Consider the following 26,201-nt stretch of genomic DNA (forward strand, 5'->3'; position numbering starts at 1 on the left):
CGCTGAGCCGGCGGATGACAGGCCCGTCTCTGCTCACTGAGCAGGGAGGGGCCTGTCAGAGTGCCGCTGATTCCTATGGAGAGATCGGATGAAAATGGACAGCATGTCCATTTTCATCAGATCTCATCCGATTCGCCAAGACGGATGGCGAACGTATCGCCATACGTCTGATTTTAGCGGATTGGATGGCAGACAGGTGTCAGCAGACACATCTCCGCTGACATCCGTCTCCCTATAGGAGTCAATGGATGGCCCCCTCGGATCTGCCTGAAAAACGGACCGGCGGATCTGAGCGGGTTGCCGTGTGAAAGGGCCCTAAAAGTATAAACAACAGTTGCTTTTTTTTGCATTGCTGTGCCAAGGCCCCTCTGTAAAGTGCAGTACCTAACGCCAGCCTGCCAGAGCTTGCATCTTGGGGCATATTTCATATAGAAATGAATAACTTGAGAGTAGGTATGCAATGAAGGTAACCCATTCCTCCATAAACTGACACTAAACTCTGGTTTAAAAAAAAAAATCAAGTTTTTATTCTTAACTCCAAAATGTTCCTACTATTGCTGTCGGGCTCCTCCAAATCTCTTCTTTTTTTTTTTTTTTTTTTGCTGCTGTGATCTGACTTTCTGTTAGAGGGTGGATACCAACATTTCTGGTTCGCCTTTCTGATTGGCGCTCACTGGCAGAAAAAACTCTTCTAAACTCATCTAGACTTTGTACAAAAAATGCTCTATATGATCGTTTTTTACTCCCAAGAGAACAGACTTTTTTAAAGCCCAGTGTGCATGGAGCTTAATGCCGCGTACACACGATCGCACATACCGACAACAAAATCCATGTTTTTTTTCCAACGGATGTTGGCTCAAACTTGTCTTGCATACACACGGTCACACAAATCTTGTCGGAAATTCAGAACGTCAAGGACGCGGTGACGTACAACACGTACGACCAGCTGAGAAAAATGAAGTTCAATAGCCACTGCGGCTCTTCTGCTTGATTCCGAGCATGCGTGGAAATTCGTCCGTCGGAATTGTGTACACACGATTGGAATTTACGACAATGGATTTTGTTGTTGGAAAATTTGAGATCCAGATCTCAAATTTTGTTTGTCAGAAATTCCGACGGAAATGTCCGATGGAGCCTACACACGGTCGAACTTTCCAGCAACAAGCTCCCATCGAACATTTTCCGTCAGAAAATCCGACCGTGTGTACGCGGCATTAGGCTCCATGCACATTGGGCTTAAAAAAACTCCAGTTCACTTTGCAGAAAAAAACGCTCATATAGAACGTTTTTTGTACAAAGTTTATACGAGTTTAGGAGAGTTTTACATTTTTTCTGCCAGTAAGCTCAAATCAGAAACACAAACCAGAAGGGTTTTTTTTTCCTGCCTCTAAATGTTGAGCCCAAAATATGCCTGTAATCATCCTAATGTGCATGGACACATAGGATAACATTGAGTTGCATCTACAGGCAGAACGCAAAACTCCTGTAGAAGCAGTGGCTTTTAAGAGCAGTGTGCATGGAGCCTAAGCGTTTATCCACATAAACACAAGCAAAATAAAAATGGTACAAATAAGTTGGGTTCATATGGGCAGGGCAATTCACATAACTGTATTTTAACTACCGTATTCATCGCCGTATAACGTGCACAGGCGTATAACACGCACATTCATTTTAAGAGGGAGGTTTCAGGAAAAAAAACTTACATTTTAAATAAGGAACTTTGAAGCAAAATAAGGGTCAGTGCCCATCTGCAGCCTCACCATTGCCATCAATGCAGCCTGATCATTGCCCATCTGCAGCCTCACAAGTGGCATCAATGCAGCCTCATCAGTCCACATCAATGCAGCCTCATCAGTCCACATCAATGCAGCCTCACAAGTGCCATCAATGCAGCCTCATCAGTCCACATAAATGCAGCCTCACAAGTGCCATCAATGCAGCAGCCTCACCATTGCCATCAATGCAGCAGCCTCACAATTGCCATCAATGCAGCAGCCTCACTACTGCCTTCAATGCAGCAGCCTCAACATTGCCATCAGTGCAGCTTGATCGATGCCCATCTGCAGCCTAAAAGGGACGAGCGCCGACAGATTACAAACAGTGAGAATCTGCTATGATAGACAGAGCAGTGGTCCAACGGCGGCTCAGGAGACAGGACTTCCTATTACAGAGGCCGCCAAGTAAACAGGAGATTCTCACTGTATGTAATCTGACGGCGCTCATCCCCCCCCCCCCCCCCCCCGAGGCACTTAAAATTGAAGTATCGGCGTATAACCACTTCAGCCCCGGAAGGATTTACCCCCTTCCTGACCAGAGCACTTTTTACAATTCGGCACTGCGTCGCTTTAACTGCTAATTGCGCGGTCATGCAATGCTCTACCCAAACGAAATTTGCGTCCTTTTCTTCCCACAAATAGAGCTTTCTTTTGATGGTATTTGATCACCTCTGCCGTTTTTATTTTTTGCGCTATAAACGGAAAAAAACTGAAAATTTTGAAAAAAAATGATATTTTCTACTTTTTGTTATAAAAAAAATCCAATAAACTAAATTTTAGTCATACATTTAGGCCAAAATGTATTCGGCCACATGTCTTTATTGACATTTTTTTTACCAAACGTATATTTATTGGTTTGCGCAAAAGTTATAGCGTCTACAAACTAGGGTACATTTTCTGGAATTTACACAGCTTTTAGTTTATGACTGCCTATGTCATTTCTTGAGGTGCTAAAATGGCAGGGCAGTACAAACCCCCCCCCAAATGACCCCATTTTGGAAAGTAGACACCCCAAGGAAATTGCTGAGAGGCATGTTGAGCCCATTGAATATTTATTTTTTTTGTCCCAAGTGATTGAATAATGACAAAAAAAAAAAAAAAATTTACAAAAAGTTGTCACTAAATGATATATTGCTCACATAGGCCATGGGCATATGTGGAATTGCACCCCAAAATACATTCAGCTGCTTCTCCTGAGTACGGGGATACCACATGTGTGGCACTTTTTGGGAGCCTAGCCGCGTACGGGGCCCCGAAAACCCAGCACCACCTTCAGGATTTCTAAGGGCACACATTTTTGATTTCACTCCTCACAACCTATCACAGTTTTGAAGGCCATAAAATGCCAAGATGGCACAACCCCCCCCCAAATGACCCCATTTTGGAAAGTAGACACCCTAAGCTATTTGCTGAGAGGCATGGTGAGTATTTTGCAGCTCTCATTTGTTTTTGAAAATGAAGAAAGACCAGAAAAAATTTTTTTTTTTTTTCTTTTTTCAATTTTCAAAACCTTTTGACAAAAAGTGAGGTCTGCAAAATACTCACTATACCTCTCAGCAAATAGCTTGGGGTGTCTACTTTCCAAAATTGGGTCATTTGGGGGGGGGTTTGTGCCACCTGGGCATTCCATGGCCTCCGAAACTGTGATAGGCAGTGAAGAGTGAAATCAAAAATTTACGGCCTTAGAAAGCCTGAAGGCGGTGCTTGGTTTTCGGGGTCCCGTGCGCGGCTAGGCTCCCAAAAAGTCCCACACATGTGGTATCCCCGTACTCAGGAGAAGCAACAGAATTTATTTTGGGGTGTAATTTCACAAATCCCCATGGCATGTTTGAGCAATATAACATTTAGTGACAACTTTGTGCAAAAAAAAAAAAAAAAAAAAAAAAATTTGTCTCTTTCCCGCAACTTGTGTCACAATATAAAATATTCCATGGACTCGACATGACTCTCAGCAAATAGCTTGGGGTGTCTACTTTCCAAAATGGGGTCATTTGGGGGGGGGGTTGAACTGTCCTGGCATTTTATGCACAACATTTAGAAGCTTATGTCACACATCACCCACTCTTCTAACCACTTGAAGACAAAGCCCTTTCTGACACTTTTTGATTACATGAAAAAATTATTTTTTTTTGCAAGAAAATTACTTTGAACCCCCAAACATTATATATTATTTTAAAGCAAATGCCCTACAGATTAAAATGGTGGGTGTTTCATTTTTTTTTTTCACACAGTAATTGCGCAGCGATTTTTCAAACGCATTTTTTGTGGAAAAAACACACTTTTTAAAATTTTAATGCACTAAAACACACTATATTGCCCAAATGTTTGATGAAATAAAAAAGATGATCTTAGGCCGAGTACATGGATACCAAACATGACATGCTTTAAAATTGCGCACAAACATGCAGTGACAACAAAATTAATACATTTTTAAAAGCCTTTAAAAGCCTTTACAGGTTACCACTTTAGATTTACAGAGGAGGTCTACTGCTAAAATTACTGCCCTCGATCTGACCTTCGCGGTGATACCTCACATGCATAGTGCAATTGCTGTTTACATTTGACGCCAGACCGACGCTTGCGTTCGCCTTAGCGCGAGAGCAGGGGGGACAGGGGTGCTTTTTTTTTTTTTTTCTTTATTATTTTTTTTGCTTTTTTATCTTATTTTTAAACTGTTCCTTTCATTTTTTTTTTTAAATCATTTTTATTGTTATCTCAGGGAATGTAAATATCCCCTATGATAGCAATAGGTAGTGACAGGTACTCTTTTTTGAAAAAATTGGGGTCTATTAGACCCTAGATCTCTCCTCTGCCCTCAAAGCATCTGACCACACCAAGATCGGTGTGATAAAATGCTCCCCCAATTTCCCAATGGCGCTGTTTACATCCGGCGAAATCTAAGTCATAAAATGCTTGTAGCTTCCGGTTTCTTAGGCCATAGAGATGTTTGGAGCCACTCTGGTCTCTGATCAGCTCTATGGTCAGCTGGCTGAATCACCGGCTGCATTCTCAGGTTCCCTGTTGAGACAGGAGAGCCAGAGAAAAACACAGAAGACGGTGGGGGGGGGGGGGGCATTCCCTCCCACTGCTTGTAAAAGCAGTCTAGAGGCTAATTAGCCGCTAGGATTGCTTTTACATGAAAGCCGACCGCTGGCTAAAAAGAATGATACCAAGATGATACCTAAACCTGCAGGCATCATTCTGGTATAACCACTCAAAGTCGTGAATGGCGTACCTGAAGACAAAAAGATGGTTAACAATAAAGCACAGTAAACGGTAAAGTATAAAAAATTGCATACCTGAAAAGCAAACATGATAAAACATAATAACAATAAAACATTGCAGAATAGAATACAGTAAAAAAGAGCAGAACAATAGAGAGAGAATAGAGAGAGAGAGAACAATAAAACGACAACTATTTTTTTTTATTTTTGTTTGTGTTTTTTTTTTTTTTTTTACACTTTTTTTTTGTAACTGTAACTTTTATAACTGTAACCGGTTCCAGGTTCGGGTCTCTCAAAATGCGATGGCATCTTGGGAGACCCTGTGAAAGTGTGCCTAGTCTGTGCAATGCTGTACCCTACGCTAATACTCAACTAGTGAATGGTAGCGTTCAAAACATTCACCAATGCAAAGACCAGGATTGTCAGGACAGGAGGGACAATAATAGCGGGTGTCACGTCTATATCCGCGCTTGCTGCAGACACATCTTTTTTGGGGGGGTTCGTTGGGTAGGGGTACTCGGGAGGACATATAAATGCCTCTCATGCAGCCGACTGCATTTGGTTGGGGATGTGAATGGGGGAAGTACGGGCGCTGCAGAAGCGGTGGGTTCACAAATTAGGATTGGCGAATGCAGCAGGAAGGGCATTATGGGCACGACAGGCCTGTGTTTGTCTTTTTGGTGGCAGCGGGACAATAATTGTGCTTGCCACCTCACCAGCTTGAACTGCACTTATGGGACTCGCCACGTCACCAAGTGTTACTGCAGTGCTGGTTTGACTACGACCGGGGTGTACTAGGCCGCTGGCGCTTGCCAGTTCACCAAAACGCTACAAAAAAAAGTGACAGTGATCGATCGATACTGCACTTGGGTGGGCTGGGCCGGGCGGAGGGGCAAAACGCAGGTGCTAGCAGGTATCTGGGCTGATCCCACTAACACTGCGTTTTTGGGAACCCTAAACTGCTGGGGACGCTAGTATAGATCTGATCGGATCAGATATTGATCCGATCAGATACTATACCACTAAGGGAGGCGTATGCTGCGTGTGTGGGTGTTAGCGGTACTGGCGCTAATCTGACGCTGCCTGGGGCTGGTGCTTGCCAGTTCACCAAAATGCTACCAAAAAAACTGTTAGCGATCGCAGGGATCAGGCCTGACTCTGCGAACGCTGCAGTTATGCGTTTAGTGTTTTGTAAGTGACAGTGATCGATCGATACTGCACTTGGGTGGGCTGGGCTGGGCCGGGCGGAGGGGCAAAACGCAGGTGCTAGCAGGTATCTGGGCTGATCCCGCTAACACTGCGTTTTTGGGAACCCTAAACTGCTGGGGACGCTAGTATAGATCTGATCGGATCAGATATTGATGCGTTCAGATACTATACCACTAAGGGAGGTGTACGGTGCGTGTACGGTGCGTGCGTGGGTGTTCGCGGTACTGGCGCTAATCTGACGCTGCCTGGGGCGACGCATATCACCGCCGGGCGATCAGGGGGCTACACCTTTATTCGGTAATAAACGGCGGGTGCCCTGACACTATATAAAATAAACAAACTAACCAGCGTCACCCGTAACAGTTATACGGTGATCAGTGGTGAAAGGGTTAACTAGGGGTTAAAACATTTATTAGATAGTATATGGGGGTCCCTGTCGCTATAAAACGCTGACAGCGAACCTAAATATTTACGTTCCTAACTAGCGTCACCAGCGACACTAATACAGCGATCAGAAAAATGATCGCTTAGCGACACTGGCGACAGGGGGTGATCAAGGGGTTAAAACTTTATTAGGGGGGGTTATGGGGGTACCCTAGACCTACAGGGGGCTAATACTAACTGTCCTACCACAGTAACTGTCACAAACTGACACTATGCAGTAATCAGGAAAAAAAAAAAAAAAAAACCTGCTTGGTGTCAGTTTGTGACGGGGGGGGGGTGATTGGGGGGGGATCGGGGGGCGATCGGGGGGGGATCGGGGGTGTTTAGTGTGCCTGGCATGTTCTACTGTGTTGCGTGTGTGTTTGGTGCACTTACATGTCTTCTCTCCTCGGCGCTGGAACGGAAACTGGCCAGCCGAGGAGAGATGACATCACATCCTCTGCCTCTGTGTACTATACAGAGGCAGGGGATGTTTCTCATTGGCTGGGAGCGATCGCGAGGGGGGGGCCACGATCGGATGGTCTCCCCCTCGTCTCTCATCGCTTCCAACCAAACGTCGACCGCCGATGGCACCGGGGGGGGGGTCCGATTGGACCCCCCGCCCGCGGGAAGGCAATCACGTACCAGGTACGTGATTTTGCCTGCCCGTGCCGCTCTGCTCACGTATATATGCGTGAGGCGGTCGGCAAGTGGTTAACACACGCACACCTTATTTGCACGCGATTTTCAGGATGAAAAAGTGAGTGTTATACGCCAATAAAATGTGTCTTTGCCTGGAGCTAAGCTTTACAACTTTACTATTGATAATCATTCCATCTATGGACCTTCATCATATAGGGTTCTTAAACCTTGATTACACAGTCCTATAAAAACTACAAGATTTATTTGAATCATTAATTAGGCACTGACCATTTTCTACAGCATTCTAGGGAGTATTCACATCAGTTCCCCAGCTTACATTGTAATGCCCCTAAAACAATCTATATACTACCTGTATGTTTTTGAATACCTGTATTGACTACCTGTATGTTTTTGAATTGTAGGAGGAAACTGATGCATATAAACAGGGAGAAAATACAAACTCCACTCAGAGGGGTTGGTTTACTAAAGGCAAATAGGCTGTTCACTTTGCAAGGAAGGTTACACTTTTCAAGAGAATTTGCCCCAGAGCTTAGTGAATGTGGTAAAGTTTCACTTTGCAATGAATACCCAATCATGCGCATGCAAAATAAATTAAAAAAAGCAGTATTTTTCTTGCACATGATTGGATGTTGGACGTCAGAAGAGCTTTGCCTTATTCACTAAGCTCTGGGGCGAATTCCCTTACAAAGTGCAACTTCCCTTGCAAAATAGCTTATTTGCCTTTAGTAAATCGCCCCCAAAGTTTCATTAGAAGAACACAAACCCTAACCAATTATCCACTCTGATGTCCAACAAAAGCCTAGATAACAATACCTTGTCCATTCAAAATCTTCTGGAATGAACACTCTGTTCTTTATCAGTTCAGTCAGTACATCTCTACAATGTACATAGATGGTCAAAAGGGCTTCCAGAGTTGTTTTCTGGTAAGGAAGGGGAATATCCAGAGCCATTTCAGCCAGTTCACCAAGCTGATTTATTAGATTAGACAGGACAATCTTTAGCTCCTTCTCTGGCTCAGGGCAGAGAAACTTCTCATACAATCCTTACTGAACATTATTTGGCTCTAAAATAAAGAAAACAAAAAAACAATGCAGCCTTAGCTAAAATACTGTACAGTATGCCTCAGTAAACATTATAATTTATGTAAACCCTAAAGCTATGTTTCAGTATGTCATATCATGTCTCACTGCATAAAGGAATCATTTTTAGTAAAGCTGGTGCAAAGTTTCTTACCTGAAAATTCTGCCAAAAACAGTAGGAATGTACCCTACTTCCTTTACTTCGTAATGATTAACCTGGCAGATTTTTGCGTCTCAAAGCGGTACATTGTTTTGCATGGAAATTTGGCGTTTTATATTGTAGGCCTGTAATTCTTAGGAATAACTCACTTAAATCTGTCCAAACAAGAGTCCAGTAGACATCCCGGGTATGATAAAGTTTGAAACACGTAATCATAAATTATAATATAATAAATAACTATAAATTATTATCAAAAATAATAATATAATAATAATACAATTTATTCAATAATTTAATCAAATCAAAAACACTGAAATTTGCTCAGTCGCAGAATTGTCTCTGTCGCCACTACGAATCACTATCGCTCAATTCTGCAAGTGATTCTTATTTACTATCGCTGTTTTCTAGCTGGTAAAAAAAAACACTTTGACGTAAAGGGACGCTTTTTGGATGCCATGGACATTCGAAAGTTTCCAGGCAGAAAGAATGGCATATATAACCCCTTCCCGCCGACCGTATGCAGATCTGCGTACTCGGCTTTCCGGGGTTATACCGGGATGATGCCCGCAGCTGCAGGCATCATCCCGGTACCGTTGGTTAGAACCAGCGATCGGCTATCCGAGTATAACAACCGATGTGGCTAAAAAGCCGCTTGGCTGTTATACCGGAGGGGACATCCCCCCCTCCCGCCACTCTTACCGGGCCTCCCGTGCGATCGGGAGGCCCGGTGTCCAATCGGCTGCCTTCGGCGGCTGGGGGCGGGCTGGAACGAAGCTGTGGGCGGCTTTGTTCCAGCCTTCTCAATGTAAACGCGGAAGCGACGTCATGACGTCACTTCCTGTTTACTCGGCCTGCCAATGGCGCCGGTTTGAAAAAATTTTAGACCCCCGATCCCTCCATAAAGAGTACCTGTCACCACCTATTACTGTCACAAGGGATGTTTACATTCTTTGTGACAGCAAGTAAAAAAAAAAAAAAAATTTTTTAAACACAATTTATAAGTATAAAAATAAATAAAATAGAAAAAAAATTTTTTTAAAGCGCCCCCATCCCCGCGAGCTCGCGCAGCGAAGAAAACGCATACGGAAGTCGCGCCCGCATATGTAAACGGTGTTCAAATCACACATGTGAGATATCGCTGCGATCGTCAGAGCGAGAGCAATAATTCTAGCCCTAGACCTCCTCTGTAACTCAAATCTGGTAACCGTAAAAAAATTTAAAGCGTCACCTATGGAAATTCATAGGTACCGTAGTTTGTCGCCATTCCACGAGTGCGTGCAATTATAAAGGGTGACATGTTTGGTATCTATTTACTCGGCGTAACATCATCTTTCACATTATACAAAAAAATTGGGGTAACTTTACTGTTTGGATTTTTTAAAATTCATGAAAGTGTCCCTTTTCCAAAAATTTGCTTTTAAAACACCGCTGCACAAATACCGTGTGATATAAAATATTGCAACAATCTCCATTTTATTCTCTAGATTCTCTGCTAAAAAATATATATATAATGTTTGGGAACTCTAAGTAATTTTCTAGCAAAAAATACGGATTTTAACTTGTAAACACCAAATTTCAAAAATAGGCTTAGTCATGAAAGGGATAATATAAAAGTGCATGCAGGGCACTGGACAAAGCACTAGGGACAAAAGGGATGTGAAATCATTTGATACAGTGTACTGTATGCAGGGCTTTTTTTCAGCGGGAACGCAGGGGAACGCAGTTCCGGCACCTCCAGCACTAAATGTATGTAATAGCATGGGGTGTGGGGTGTGCTGGAGGTTCTATTGATGTTGGTTGCTGGGGGATCTATTGTCACTGGTGGGGATCTGATTTTGTGTGAGGGTCTATTGTTGTTGCTGGGGAATCATCTATTGTTACTGGTGGGGGGGGTCTTATGTTGCTGGAAGGGATCTACTGTTGAGGGAGAGGTCTATTTTTACTGGCTACTGGAGGATCTATTGATGCTGGCTGCTGGGAGATCTGTTGTTGCTGCTGGGGGGGGGGGTCTAATGTTGCTTGGGTGGATATTTTGTTACTGGGTATAATACAGGCATTCCCCACTTTAAAGTACACAATGGGGTTTATTTACTAAAGCTGGAAAGTGCAAAATCAGGCTCATTTCTGCATAGAAATCAATGAGCTTCTAACCCAAGCTTGTTCAATTAAACTTTGGTCATAAAACCTGGAAGCTCATTGGTTTCTATGCAGAAGTGAGCCTGATTTTGCACTTTCAAGCTTTAGTAAATAAACCTCATTGCGTACTTAAAAGTGGGGTATGCCTGTATTTTGTTGTGGGTAGTTCATTGTTGCTGCAGGGAATCTATTGTTGTTGGGGTGGAGTCCATTGCTGCTCGGGGAGTCTATTGTTGTGTGGGGCTCTATTGTTGGGATTCTATTGTTCCTGGCTGCAGGGGATCTATTTTACTGCGTTTCTTTTTATCAACACCGTTTCCCTGACGGTTTTCCCGAGTGTGGCTCGGGGTTAAAATTCAGTCCCATTAGCGGTAACCCCGAGCCACACTCGGGATTACATTGCAGAATCCTGGTGCCGCGTTATTTACCTTGTCCCCAGGATCCTGCGATGTCCCCCACTGTGTCTGCGGGCTCTGTCTCCTCCGAAGCCTCTCTTTGCCAGGCTCCGTTTCCTGCGAGCGTCGCGACGCACGGGGGCGGAGCCTGGCGGCAAATTCAAAAAATTGTAAAAACCATAACACATACAGTACTGTAATCTTACAGATTACAGTACTGTATGAAATTATTTCACATCCCTTTTGTCCCCAGTGCTTTGGCCCATGCCCTGCATGCAGTTTTATGTTATATATACTGTTCTTTCTGCCTGGAAACTGGAGATTGTCCATAGCAACCAAAAAGTGTCCCTTTACGTCAAAAGTGGCTTTAGACCAGCTAGAAAACAGCAATAGTAAATTAGAACACTTGCAGAATTGAGCGATAGTGATTTATGGAGAAATTAATTTTATTATTATTATATGATTATTTTTTTTAATTATTTATATTTATTTATTATATTATAATTTATGTTTTTGTGTTTCAAACTTTATCATACCCGGGATATCTACTAGACTCTTGTTTGGACAGATTTAAGCGTGTTATTGTTAAGAATTACCTGCAATATAAAACGCCAAATTTCCATGCAAAATAATTGTACCGCTTTCAGCACCTAAAATCTGAAATAATCATACCGCCAGGGAGGTTAACATGTTCCATATAAATGATTTAGCACCACAAAATGATACTTGGTTCTGTATTCTCTAAAAGCGGCAGTACTAGCAGGTGGGTAGGGGCAGAGACAAGGGGTGACTCAGACAGGGGGGAGTTCCTGCACCTATTCTCCGAGAAAAAAAGCCCTGACTGTATGCATTTTTCACTTTTTTAATTTGCCACCGGGCTCCGCCCCCATGCGTCACGACGCTCGCTGGGAACAGAGCCCTGCACACAGTACATCAGGCAGAGGACACAACCCACGGATACAGTGGTGGGACATCGCAGGATCCTGGGGACAAGGTAAGTAACTTTGCCTGGATCCTGCGATGCGATCCCGAGTGTGGCTTGGGGTTACCGCTTTTGGTAATAAAAATTCACCCCGAGCCACACTCGGGAATACCGCTAGAAAGGTTAAGCACATTTCTATTGTGTGAAACGCATCTATCTTGATGACTGCTGGTGTCCTCTGGTGTCATTTTGGATATTTTCAAATTCCAATAAACTTTACTTGGACCCCACGTGAGGTGCATCCATTTCTTATTTTGACAATTCACCATGGAGGCGAGCCGGGGCTAGCACTCAGGTGTGTGTTCAGGTGGGCGCATCAGTTAATACCTGGAGCGGTGAGTTCTTTTCATTTGGACTGTTCCAGGCTGACAGGGATAAGCCACTGTCTTGCAATTAACAGCAGTATTGTCAGCCTGCTGTGTGAGTGCATTCAGTTAGGCCATCTATCTGATAGACCTGATTGGAAGCCCAACAGCTAACTGGAGGAGCCCACATGGCAAGCTGACAACTCTGCTGCTTATTGTGAATCAGTGACTTAAGCCGGTCATGGACGGTTCAAATCTTGGCTGGTTCAGCAGGAACCGACCGAGGTTTGAACCATGTATGGGCAGTGAATTGATCTATCAACTTGGGGACAACCAGCCTGCCATGATTATTGCTAGCGGCTGTTATAGCCGCTAGCAATCACTGCGTTCTCCCAGTGGGGACAGCTTCCCCCCCGCTCAGCAGGAGGAATTCCCCTATCAGCACTGTGTGTGTTGATGGGGCAATTGAGCAAACTTCAAAAGAAATTTACACCGTCTATCACCGTGTTATTATCCTGCAATAGGAAATGCTTTTACCACATTATCTCCAGATAAGGAATTCACAAAAAACTATTTGCATGAGAAACCTATATACTATACAGTATAGTTGGCCACAGACAGATCAAAATTCAGCAAGGACAGGACAAATTTCATACATCTCTGGCCGTTCCTGCTAGAAAGAAGTTGATCAAATAATTGACTTATCTCAAATGGGAATGCTAGAAATGTTTAATTCGATTAGTGCTGCAGCCAATCGGCTGCAGTGCTGATAGTTGCATTCCGACAGCAGAGAAGTCCCACTGTCAGAATACAATAGTGCAGAGGGAAAGATTCCAAAGATTACTTTGTCCACAAAGAATGTGTGTATGAAGGGATCCATTAATTTTTTTTGATCAACCAACTGACTGATCAAAAAACTGGTCCATCTATGGCCAGCTTAAAGTGGTTGTAAAGTCATTTTGTGAAATCATGTAATCTGCTGTGTTACATGATAATATAACATCAACTGTGTATCTTTGTGTAAAATGATTGCAAGAAAATACCTTATTTACAGAGGTGCTGGTTGCTCATGTGACCCGCCGGAGCTCAACGTCTATGCTCCAAGCACTGCAGAAGGAGGGCCGAGATTCTCCGCTAACATCAGTCAGGAGAGAGGCGGAGAGCTCCGGCGGGTCACTTGAGCGTCCAGCGGCGATGTAAATAAGGTATTTATCGCAATCAGTTTACACAAAACACACTGGATGTTAAATTATCATGTAACACAGCGGATTACATGATTTCTCAATAGTAATATTATACACTTCCAAGCTGACAGGGAGGGGGAGAGGGGGAAGACAGGAGACCAGCGGCTGATGGAGGCACGTAAACTGACCACGGTGGTCAGGGCTCAGTAGCCATAATTACCATGGTCGGTACCGAGAGTGGGACACAGGAACTGTCAGGATCAACTAGGTTTTTTAGAACATAGAGAGGGGTAAATGACACAGCACAAACACTGTGCTGTATAACATGCTTTAAAGGATAAGGATATATATATATTTTTTAAGGGTTACAAACACTTTAAGGCATGATACCAAACATACTGAAAACTTGATTTTGGCTTTACACGTTAATTTACACGTTGGCTCTTTCAGACCTATTTAGCAGACATAAGTCCTAAAAGCAGTTATTTATACCAATCAGAGTTTTTCACTGGTCTGATTCCAGAAATGGAGAATTTGATTAGTTGCACTAGGTTAATACATCGCTGAGCTTTTTGGGCAGAATGTAAGCTTTTTTGAGTGCTAGAAGCTTTGCTAAACAGTTTTGGATAGAATAGCGAAGTGTATGAACCTCTGTTAAGGGTCTAATGCTAAAACACAATCATCATGAGCGCCAAACAAATGCCCAAGAGTCCAAGGTTTTTAATGAAAAAATAGATTCAGAGCAAAAAAAAAATTGAACACGTTCCCCCTTCATCTGAGCTACAAAGCAAGTATAAATAATACTGTATATATAGATATCTATCTATATATACACACACTATACTACCAAAAGTATGGGGAAGCCTGCCTTTACTCACACATGAACGTTAATGGCGTCCGTAAAGTTCAATATTGAGTTGGCCCACTCTTTGCAGCTATAACAGCTTCAACTTTCCTGGGAAGGCTATACACAAGGTTTAGCAGTGTGTCTATGGGAATGTTTGACCATTCTTCCAGAAGCACATTTGTAAGGTCAGGCACTGATGTTGGACAAGAAGGCCTGGCTCGTAGTCTATTTAATGCCTCGTTTCCACTGAGCGGATCGGTTCGGGTCGGTACAGTTTGAATGGCCTAGAATGGTCCGGTCTATTCTGGTGAGCGTTTCCACTGCAAGTGGGACCACAAGGGGCCATACAGGGTTTAGAAAAAATGCCTCAGCATAGCAAAGCAGAGGGTTTTCTGTCAGCCAATCAGTGGAATGTATCGTAGCTCCGCCCTAACCGAACCGTTCCATTTTCTATGGTCCCACATCTGAAGCAGGACCCTGAATGGAACGGTTCGGTTGTATGGGCCGCTTTCATAATGGAAACACCCAAAATAGTGTACCGTACCGAACCAAACCGATCCGCTCAGTGGAAACGAGGTATTAGTTTACAGTAGTTCTACCCCTCATGTAGGGCTGGCCTATCGGTTTTTCTTACTAAACAATTGGAAACTTCAACCCAGAACAAGTTTGACGAACATTATCCTAACAAAGGTTCTATGTATTGTAGGTTCTAGCATAGACTCCATAACGCTCCTATGGCTTTACGTACAAACTATATGGACAATGACTTGGAATAGGAAACCCTTACTGATTATTATTTTAATCCTATCTCTAGGGAAAAAAAAGATTATGGCCAATAGGTGATGTTAACTGTACTTACCACAACATGAACAACCTGCCCTGGGTGGCTAAGCATCCATTCTTTGAAGCCTGACTTGCCCCAATCCTGCACCCCAGCCCTGACAAGTCTGTAAAAAAACAGGACTTTTGTTATTAGTATTAAAACAAACACTTAGTGAACTTGTTGTACAAATGTAAAGTATCACTGCTGATTTTGTATGATGTACCAGTTCTCAGATTTAGATTTATTTTTCTATTTTCTTGCTACTTCAGCTGGCTATTTCTATTCAACAGATCACTGTTTGGCGATTTGGGTGGCAGTAGAGATAAGGATTTTTTTATACTTATTTATAGGCACATCATTTTTTGGCACCTTTAGTTAGGAGACAGAATCACTTCAAGGGCCCATTGACAATTGTAAGTGCATTAACACACGCATATTTGTGTGCAGCTTTAAGTAAACCCACTTAGCAGTGTACCTTAAAAAACTGCATCTTGCGTGTTGTTGGGCGCTATAGCGGTTCTATAAGCACAACCCCAATTCTCCAGAGATTTCTCCAGATTCTTTGAATCTCTTGATGATATTATGTACTGTAGACAATGGTATATGTAAAGTCTTTGTAATGTTACGTTGAAGAACATTATTCTGAAATTGTACGACAATTTTTAGAAGCAGCTTTTCACAGGTCGGTGAACCTCCATCAATCTTTACTTCTGAGACACTCTGACTCTCTAAGATGCTGTTTTTATACCCAATCATGTTACTGACCTGTTGCCAATTAACCCAATTAATTGCAAAATGTTCTCCCAGCTCTTTTTTGTTAGAACCACTTAGACCCCATACACACTATTAGACTTTCTGCAGATTTTTGTCTTCAGATTTACCAAAACCATATAACATGAGGTCAAACCTTAAAGCCGCGTACACACGATCGGACTTTCCGACGGGAAATGTTCGATGACAGGCTGTTGGTGGAAAATCCGACCATATGTATGCTTCATCGGACAACTGTTGTCAGATTTTCCGCAGACAAATGTTGGGTAAAAAGATTTTTAAAAAATTTCCGAGGACAAATGTCTGTTGTTGGATTTTCCTAGCGTGTGTACACAAGTCCATCGGACAAAAGTCCAAAGTACAAACACGCATGCTTGGAAGCAAGGACTAGCCAGAAGCGGTCGGTTTTGTAAATTAGCGTTCGTAATGGAGAATTAAGATTTGCGACGTGTCAAATTATGAAATCTCGAAATGCAGCGCACATTCTCTTCTTCTTCTCTTCTTCTTGGGATAATAATGAAGCTGCTTTGCCGGTGATACTGATGGAGTTATTGCAAACACATTTTCAAAGGCTATTTTTTTCTAGTGGTATCAAGAATAATATTATTATGCTTTTTTTTTTTTTTTTTTTATTTGGGCAAGTTTTTAAGAGCAAAGATACAACTATGTTGGTGTCCCTTGTCAATTTTACATTGTATGTTTTTAAATGTAACTGCCTACTAAAACACATAGCCAAGTATTATTCTCCACAATTTTTTTTATTGTGCATTAAAAAAAGAAAACAAATAAAATTAGACATGCTATCTACCAACAGAAATTAACCAAAAAGTGCATTCTATACATCCAAAAATATAGAAAATCTACCAAATCAAATCATTATTCAACCAAAAAAATAATGGCAAAGCAATAACTCCAAGGCCAATAAAAAATAACACATTATCTCCTCCGATTCCACAACATTTCTGGTAGACGAACAGCCGTTCAGAAACGATCTGAAAAGCGTTAAATGAAAAGCACGAAAAGAAAGGAGCGAATCAACACTCACAAAACTTCTACTAACACGAAATTAGCAGAAGGAGCCCAAAGGGTGGCGCTAAAGAGCACAAAAACCATGTAGTACGTCACTATGTTCATAATTGTTGGCCAACAATTGTGTGGCCGTGTGTATGCAAGACAAGTTTGGGCCAACGCCCTTCGGACAAAAGTCCACGGTTTTGTTGGCCAACAATCCAATCGTGTGTACGGGGGCTTAAGAGTTTCAATTTGTATGCAATCAGGCAGGCCCTTGCACTACATGGTTTTGGTAAATCTAAAGACAAAAATCTGCAGAAAATCTAATAGTGTGTATGGGGACTTACTTAGCCAGCTTTTTGTTGCCCTGTCCCATTTTTCTGAGGTCTGTTGCTGCCATTAATTTCAAAATTACCTTATTTTTTTTATATAAATGGTACATTTTCTCAGTTTAAACATTTGATATGTTTTCTATTGTAAATAAAATATGGGTTTATGAGATTTGAAAATCATTGCATTCTGTTTTTATGTAGGATTATTACATTAGATTTATTTACAGGCACATCATTTATTGGCACCTTTAGTTAGGAGACGGAATCACTTCAAGGGCCCATTGACAATTGTAAGTGCATTAACACACACATATTTGTGTTCTGCTTTAACCACTTCCGCCCCGGATGGTTTTACCCCCTTAATGATCAGACCATTTTTTGCGATACGCAACTGCGTTACTTTAACTGACAATTGCGTGGTCGTGCCAAATAAAATCGATGTCCTTTTTTCCCACATATTGAGCTTTCTTTTGGTGGTATTTGATCACCTCTGCGGTTTTTATTTTTTGCGCTATAAACAAAAAAAGAGCTTGGGTTGAGTCTGTTCCCATTGCGTCACCATATTGGATTTACAAGCGCTTGTTTTACTTTTCAAAAATGTGAGTGTCATTATCCATATTTATAAATACATTTTCCTGTTATGTGGATTCACGCTATGTGTGTTTTTTATTCCTTTTTGGCCATTTATTTGTGAATCCATATTACATCATATACCTTAGGAGCCTCATATTTCCTGTTGATTGTGGCTATTTGGAGTAGAGTGGGATTACTACATTTTTTTACATTTTTTTACTACTCAGTTATTGGTGTGCAATCACCGACAAGTCTGAACGATTCATGGGGTATATGTCCTACTGAATCCACACACTCCGGTAAGCCTCAGTGGTATCGGTGGAGGTTTTCTGTTTCACCTTTCATGCACTTTCAATGTTGGTTTGAAAATTGAAGTTTGGTTCAGCAAGATTCATAGATCTTTAGTAATCTATCAACACTATTTATTACAGTTTGGACTTCTTTTGCTTGTTTTTGCTTTACAGTATTTTTTATCTTTTAAAATGCAATTTCAGTTTTTCACTTTGTTTTTTTCACCACTGTGGTTACTTTGTATCTTTACATTTTTACCATTGCAATTTTTTGAACTTTTCAGTTGGTTATTCATTGCACTAATATTGTCATTCATTGTCAGTATCACTATGGGTTTTTATTCATTTTAAATGCCTAAGATTTTCATTAAGTTCCATTTTCAAATGTCATTAGTGCTGCACCATTATCTTTATATTTACACCATTTGCAATTGTCATTTGCGGTGCTAGCAGCTGTCCCCGACAGTGCGGTATTTGCCACACTTTTTAAACAAAAAAAGAGTGACAATTTAAAAAAAAAAATATATACTGGTACATATTTTTTACTTTCTGTTATAAACCACATCCAATACAAAAATGTAAAAATATCTAATTTCTTCATCAATTTAAGCCAATATGTATTCTGCTACATAATTTTGGTAAAAAAAATCCCAATAAGCAAATATTGATTGGGTTGCACAAAAGTTATAGCATCTACAAACTATGGGATATATATATTTTTTTTTACTAGTAATGTCGGCAATAAAGGATTTTTAGTGGGACTGCGACATTGCGGCGGACAAATTGGACACCTAAGTGATCAGTGCTAAAAATATGCACTGTTACTGTACTAATGACACTGGCAGGTAAGGGGTTAACATCAGGGGCGACCAAAGGATTAAATGTGTCCCTTGGGAGTGCTTGCTAACTGTGTGGGGGTTGCTCTGACTGGAGGAAGACAGAGATCTGTGTTCCTGCTTAGCAGGAACACAAGATCTCTATCTTCTCTCCTGTCAGAACGGTGATCTGCCTTGTTTACATAGGCAGACCGCCGGTCTGCCTCTCTCAGGAATGATCGTGGGTGGCCGGCGGACATCGAGTCCACAGGACCTGCTGATTTGCTCCCCCTCTGTCCAATCAGCACTATAGCGCACCTGCAATACCATGTTCTGTAAGTACAACCCCAATTCTCCAGAGATTTCTCCAGATTCGCTGAATCTTTTGATGATATTATAGTATTGTACTGTATGTATAGTATAGTATAGTAGTAAAGTCTTTGCAATTTTTCTTCGAAGAACATTATTCTGAAATTGTACGACAATTTTTATACCCAGTCATGTTTTCTGACCTGTTGCCAATTAACCCAATTAGTTGCAAAATTTTCTTTCAGCGCTTCCTTGTTAGAACCACTCACTTTGCAAGCTTTTTGTTGCCCTGTCCCATTTTTCTGAGATGTGTTGCTGCCATTAATTTCAAAATGACCTTATTTTTTATTAAAATGGTACAATTTCTCTGTTTAAACATTTCATGTTTTCTATTGTAAATAAAATATGGGTTTATGAGATTTGAAAATCATTGCATTCTGTTTTTATGTAGATTTTACACAGCGTTACAAGTTTTTGGGGATTGGGGTTGGTATGTATTAGTGTGTCATTCTAAATGAATACAATGTACATATATTCCTGTCATTACTAAAAAGCATAGGTGTGAAGCTAGCCTTAGGCTGAGTTCACACTAGGGTGAACTGGATGCGGGTATCCCTGCATCCAATTTGCACAGCAGGAGATTGTGACCGGCTCTCTATGGAGCCGGTTCACATATCTCCGCAATGGCTCCGGTGTGATTTGCACAGGAGCCTTGTGCGTCTTTTGGTCAGTTTCAGGTTCCAATTCCGGCAAAAAATTCGGGCTGAAATCAGGCCTGAAACGATGAACGAGGATGCACCGGACTCCTGCTGTGAGCCGCTGCATGCTCATATGTGAACCCAGCCTAAAAGTCAGTGCAGCAAGTTGTCATATTCCTGGTTAGTAGAATAATGAACAGTTGACAACTTTGGCTGCAATTAGTAGGAATCACCCCGGCACTTTTCCTATAAGTTTTGCAAGGCCATTTAATACCTTGTGAGGTGATTATATTTTTAAACAAAAAAATATAAGAACATTGGAAGTAAAGGTAAAATTTTGATCCAAGATTCTGGACAGCGTTCACTAAAAACCAGGCTTCCACCGGGGCATTATGAAAAATGTCTGCTAATTACTCCCCCAACTAGGTCAACACTTACTTTTTTACCACATCAAACATGCTGGTCTCCAGGTTTCCCAGCCATTGCTCCACTGGGCCCCTTACTCGAACGTTCCTACGCAAAGCAAGAAAACATTAATAAAGCTGTATGTGTTATGCTGAGTTATTTGTAAAGACAAAAGACTAATGAAAGCACATGTACTTAGGCATGCAGATTTTCTCTCCTTCCGCAGATATAATCATCTCCACCTCAGGGGGACTTTTAATGGGGTATTTAATGTCCAGGTGTCGGATGTTCTCAAAACACTTCGCTAGGTGAGGCTACATGGCAGAAGCAAAGTTACATAGTGAAAATGGAAAATATGACCTTCATACCTGCAATCCAAAAATATATGTCCAACTAAACTTTTTTTAGATTTGGATAGAATGGCAAAGGATTGAACCCCTGTCAATTTTTAATGTTTTCTGGGGATCCATTAGAATGATATCCCACTCCACTTCCTGTCCAGGGTCAAAGGCTTTATCAGACAGGAAATCCAACACTTTACAGCTGTCACTGGAACAGGAGATCTTTCAATGTGGACACCTTTTCTGGTGACATCTGTCTAAGGGACTAGTCCCCTCACTTCGGAAAGAATTTCACCTCCTGTTGTGTCTGTGGGACAGAAAGTGAAGGGGAGATCTCTCCAAAGGGACACAAAAAGCATAAAAAATAGGTTTTATGTAATTTCTACTATCCAAAACAAACAATAGCTGTAGATCCACTTAAAGCTCAGTTGTGAAGAGTTTCTTTAAAGCTGATCTCCGAGATACATAAATATTGTCTAAATACAATAGTCATTTGTATTCCTACTTGAATCTTGGAGTGCTTTGTGTATTTCTTCCAGATCTGTGCAGTAATCCAGTGTGACACTTTTCCTCTGTGCAGGAGCTTCCTGTAATAAAGACCGGTCACTGCTGCTCTCTCTCCTTGTGCAGGGTGGCTAGTCTTGTCTCCGCCCCCTCCTGTAGTTTTCTGCAGACAGCCTGTAGTGGGTGGACCTGCTGGGTCTGCTCTCTGCACAAGCCATGTGCAGCCCAGTGATTATGTAACTCCCACTTTCCTAAGGTAATAACTGGGTTTGCAAATGCATTTGGTGCACACAACATAGATTTATATTTTTATGGCTATTGAGGAAAATATTTAAATTAAAGTTTTTGTACCTGGAGTTCAGCTATAAGCTAATTTAATGACTGTTCTTCTGTTAACTACAGCTGGTTAAAAAAAACACAACCTTAGTTTGAAATATAAGGCTTTTTCATTTTATGTGTTTAAAAAAAAATGCCACTGTGTGGCAGATTATTGGTCTTTTACCTGGACCACATTGGGATTCCTGCTTTCTGCCAAGATGGCCAAAAGCTCGTCATTGCTGAGAAAGTAGAATCTCGGAAAAACTCTTCGCTTGATTTCTAGAAAGTCCTGAAAAACAACAGTTTGGAGATTATAGACAATCAAATTAACTTAATGAGCAACATCAAGGGAAAGTGAACTGGTGGAGACCCTCTGTGTCCATACCACAGCTAAATGCAACCCAATACAGGACCCCTGCACCTCCGCATTGCCAGTTTTCCACTGAAAAACCCCTTTAAAAAGACAGAAATTTTGCAGTTAATAATGAAAATATGTTGTGTTGATTAAATTGATTCGGTGTAATGTAGTGGCACAGGCAGATTTAATGGACCATTTGTTCTGCCACACGGAAGGAAATTTTATGCAGCTCAGCAACATATTGAGAAAGAAACGATTCTTTAACTGTTTACATTGAAAAGTTAAAACCCAACCGGTGATTGTGGGTTGTGCAATTTTCATTTATTTTGGAGCATGTTGTATTCCTTTAATAATTGTGTTCCATACAGAGGGAGGGTATATTTGCATTACAGCTCATGGTTACTTCTAGGCTAAATGGCATCCAGCATTATCCAACTGCTTCTTCAGTGGCCTGGGCATCATGAACATGCCTCCTAAATTTGGTCATGCAGGCAGTGGCATTACATGGATCTTTTGGGAGTTCCTAGACATAGTGTGGACAGGGCTGACTGCAGGTATGTGAACAGTTTTATTCTGTTGCCACAATCTCGCCGTTCCTCCAGTCACGAAAACACCAGGATTTTCACAGACCATCAGGAAACAGGGAGGCAGTGAAGGTAAGTATAGACACCAAAGCACATCTAATATGCTACTGGTCCATAAGTCATAAATAGTTGAAGTATATGTAAACCCTATACCAGGGATATGCAATTAGCGGACCTCCAGCTGTTGCAGAACTACAAATCCCATGAGGCATAGCAGGACTCTGACAGCCACAAGCATGACACCAAGAGGCCAAGGCATGATGGGACTTGTAGTTTTGTAACAGCTGGAGGTCCACTAATTTCATATCCCTGACCTATACAATACCACTCAATCACCGCGCTGCGTACAAATGAGTATTAAAATAGATTGCTAAAAAATAATATAATAACAGACAGAGCAAACAAAAAATCAGAATTGTTCGTTCCATAGCCACCTCAACATATACTGTTTGTATATATATATATATATATATATATACACATATATATATATATATATATATATATATATACCAAGTTACCACAAATTGCATAGCTCAGGTGGCACAGGATATAAATCAGTTCTTCATAAATCATAGTCCCCAAAAGTCCCAATAAATAGGATATGTAATAAAAGAAGTAGTGAATTTTCAAAGTCAGTGCATACAGATCTCAACCTCCACAATCACCACCAGTGCTCCACCGCAAACCCCCTTAATGGACTTCCAGATATTGACCCTGGTGGAGCATGTCCATGCAATATGTGGCCTCACTGGCCACTTGTAGTCTCCTCCAGGGGTTTCTGTGACAGTGTGACAACACAGAAGTACATCTGGGAGACAGTTGTCAACCCTGTAACAAGAAGTGTCTAAACAAACACCTTCATGTCAGGATCACAAGGCATTATTTTAACAAAACCTAGAGATTTAAAAATAAAAACTAAAAGAACTATTGAAATTACATTAACATGTTAAATCCTATATCATATTTAGGTAGGCATATTTTAAATTTAATGGGTGCAGAAATAAGTTCTGCTAGTGGATTTATTGTTTTTAATTGAGTCAGACCTGACCCACAGTATTTCAATAAAAAAGTGGAGTAATAAAGCACAGTCAATGCGCACCACTACTAAGCAGGAAGCTCTGCCTGCAACACTCACATTCAATCCATACCTGGCCTCCACAGTACTTTTTTTTCACCACAAGATGTCCTCAGACTTACCAGCTGAATGATGCTGAACATCACTCAACTCTGAAGACTGAAGAGAAACTGAGTACAGGGAGTCAAGAATCCGCCCCTAAAGAGGTGTCACCAGGGCACCACTCATTTAAAGTATAATGATGCACTGCTGGTTCCATCACATCAGCGCCACTCTTTATACTATCCAGGACTGCCCTGTGTTGCAGCAAGATCAGAAAAAGAAGAGGACCCTGAGTGACTGGCATAAAGACTTCAGAAAAGAGTGAGTAAAGAATGTGTGGAAAGGGAGGGTGGGTGGAAGGTTAAAGGGGCTAGACCTGGAGTTAGGCTTTAAGCTAAACATATTCATTTAAATATTTGAAAAAATATAAAAAGAATGTAGTTTCCCTTGAAGGCCCATTACTTATATTCATAATGATCAAGGATATTAAATTTAGAATTCTGTGATCATTTAGGTAAAGCAAGCTGTGCAAGCCTCACGCTCTGAGCATATCAAAGCCCAGTACAATTACAAACCTCTTATATAGTATAGAATCAGCACACACCAGGCAGGATAAGAAAAATACAAGGGCTGGCTTATCAGTGGGGTATATATGGCTATGAACATTAAGGCACACGTTTTTGTTAGCACAGCACTAGTACAAGCAAGCCAAGTCACTTTTAGTGAAACTGTGGTCATTTTCTGTCCTAATAGTTTTTAAGTTTGGTAACACGGTCACAATAAGGCGCATACACTGCTGTATAAATCACATTAGGAACAAATGTCAACATAATACAAGGGGCGTTCAAGTCAAACTGGGACTTTTTTTTTAATAAAAAAACACATTTCAAGGAGTGGAAACTGCATTTATTTTCAATATACTCCCCTGCTACATTTATGTACGTATTCCAGTGTTTAAAGTTTTGGCATAGAAAGATTTGTCAGTACGCCTGAACCATCCTAGGATGGACTGCTTCACTTTGTCATCAGTCCTGAAATGCTGACCTCCGAGGAACTCTTTTAGGGGTCCAAACAGGTGGAAATCACTCAAAGTGAGGTCCGGGCTATAAGAAGGACGTGGCAATACCTCCCAGCCAAGTTGCTGTAATGTGCACGTAGTATGATGAGTAGGATGAGCTTGTGCATTGTCTTGGAGAAACAGGACGCCCTTAGTGATCAAAGTAGGTCATTTTTTTCCACAGATGCATATGCACATCACTCAGAACACAATAGTAATATTCACTGTTGATAGTGGCACCACTGGGAAAAAATCCAAATAAAATATGCCACGTTTGTCCCAGAAAACCCTTGCCATCACTTTAACTGCATACGCAATTGTTTTAAATTTGTTTGGTGGTGGCGAGTCCACATGCCTCCACTGCTTTACACTTCCACTGCACTAACACGGTTGTCTGCCATCTTGATTAACGGTCTCTAGACTGGACCGCTACATGTGCGTCGCCTATCAGTAATAGGACACACTTGCCACTTACTACTGCGTGTAGTATCGCCATGCTAGCATTTTTATACCTGTAAAATTAAAAGTTCCGGTTTGACTTGAAAGTCCTTCGTAGATCTAATGATCAACCTCTGTTGAACAGGGGTGGCCGCACACACCGGAAACAGTGGGCGCTAACAGGAAATTCATCCTGTCCCTGCTGAACCATCTGGTTTTCGATCTATCTCTGGCCAGCTTAAAACTCAAAAGAAACAGGAAGGCAAAATAAAAACACTGCAAACTAGAAGAAAGAAAATTCAAGGTACTTGGCTGACAAGACAACTGGCATAAATAGACCTAACAACAGTCAGTGCTCAAGAAGGTAGCGTGATCTCAGGAAAGACACTGACTGGTGACAATTTGAAAGTGGAATGCCACCAGCAGGAGAAATACGGGGCAGCAAACACATGCCAGCTGTTTCTTTCACCTACCTCCAGACATTTTAGTATCTTCTCCAAATGAGCATTGTTATTCTGTAAGATCTCAAGGACCCCTGGCGCAGTAGCAGCCCGTAGGGCATTGAGTTTATCCTTCGTGTGGCTCATTAATTCTTTCCAGGAACTGTCCACTTGGGCGAACAGCTTGGCCTCTGCTGGGAGCTGCCTATAATGAGAAATCAAAGTCTAAATACTGAAGCACTTTCTTTTTCATGATTCTTTTGGAAGAGAAGTCCCACCAAAAAAGTGATAATTAAGAGGGATATAGGAAATTGTCAGCAGGCTAAACAAACACTGCCAAAATGTAATAAATATGAGTATTCTTAATCTTGAATCTTGGCCTCATGCGTGTATTTCTTACAGATCTGTGCAATAATCCAGCAAGAAAATCCCCTTTGATTCTGTGCAGGAACTTTCTGTAATACAGACCAGTTACTGCTGCTCTCTTGTTGTACAGGGTGACTGGTCTTGTATCCACCACTTTGTAGCTTTCTGCAGGCAGCCTGTAGAGGATGGGGACTGCTGGGTCCCTCACGTAGCTCAGCTTTCTACACAGGCTATGTGCAGCCCAGTGAGGATGTCACTGGTACATT

General features: G+C 41.6%; 1 protein-coding gene across 1 annotated transcript in view; it reads right to left on the minus strand.

Moving 5' to 3' along the window:
* Window positions 1–26,201, minus strand: part of DNAH14 (dynein axonemal heavy chain 14) — a 415,539-nt gene that overhangs the window by 234,049 nt on the left and 155,289 nt on the right. The window contains 7 exon segments of the mRNA XM_073628322.1: window positions 8,108–8,315; window positions 8,318–8,357; window positions 15,242–15,329; window positions 20,443–20,517; window positions 20,605–20,723; window positions 21,757–21,861; window positions 25,603–25,774. Coding sequence (XP_073484423.1) covers window positions 8,108–8,315; window positions 8,318–8,357; window positions 15,242–15,329; window positions 20,443–20,517; window positions 20,605–20,723; window positions 21,757–21,861; window positions 25,603–25,774 — 807 coding nt within the window.

Source organism: Aquarana catesbeiana, linkage group LG04, assembly GCF_042186555.1.
Source record: "Aquarana catesbeiana isolate 2022-GZ linkage group LG04, ASM4218655v1, whole genome shotgun sequence".
NCBI classification, from domain to species: Eukaryota; Metazoa; Chordata; class Amphibia; order Anura; family Ranidae; genus Aquarana; species Aquarana catesbeiana.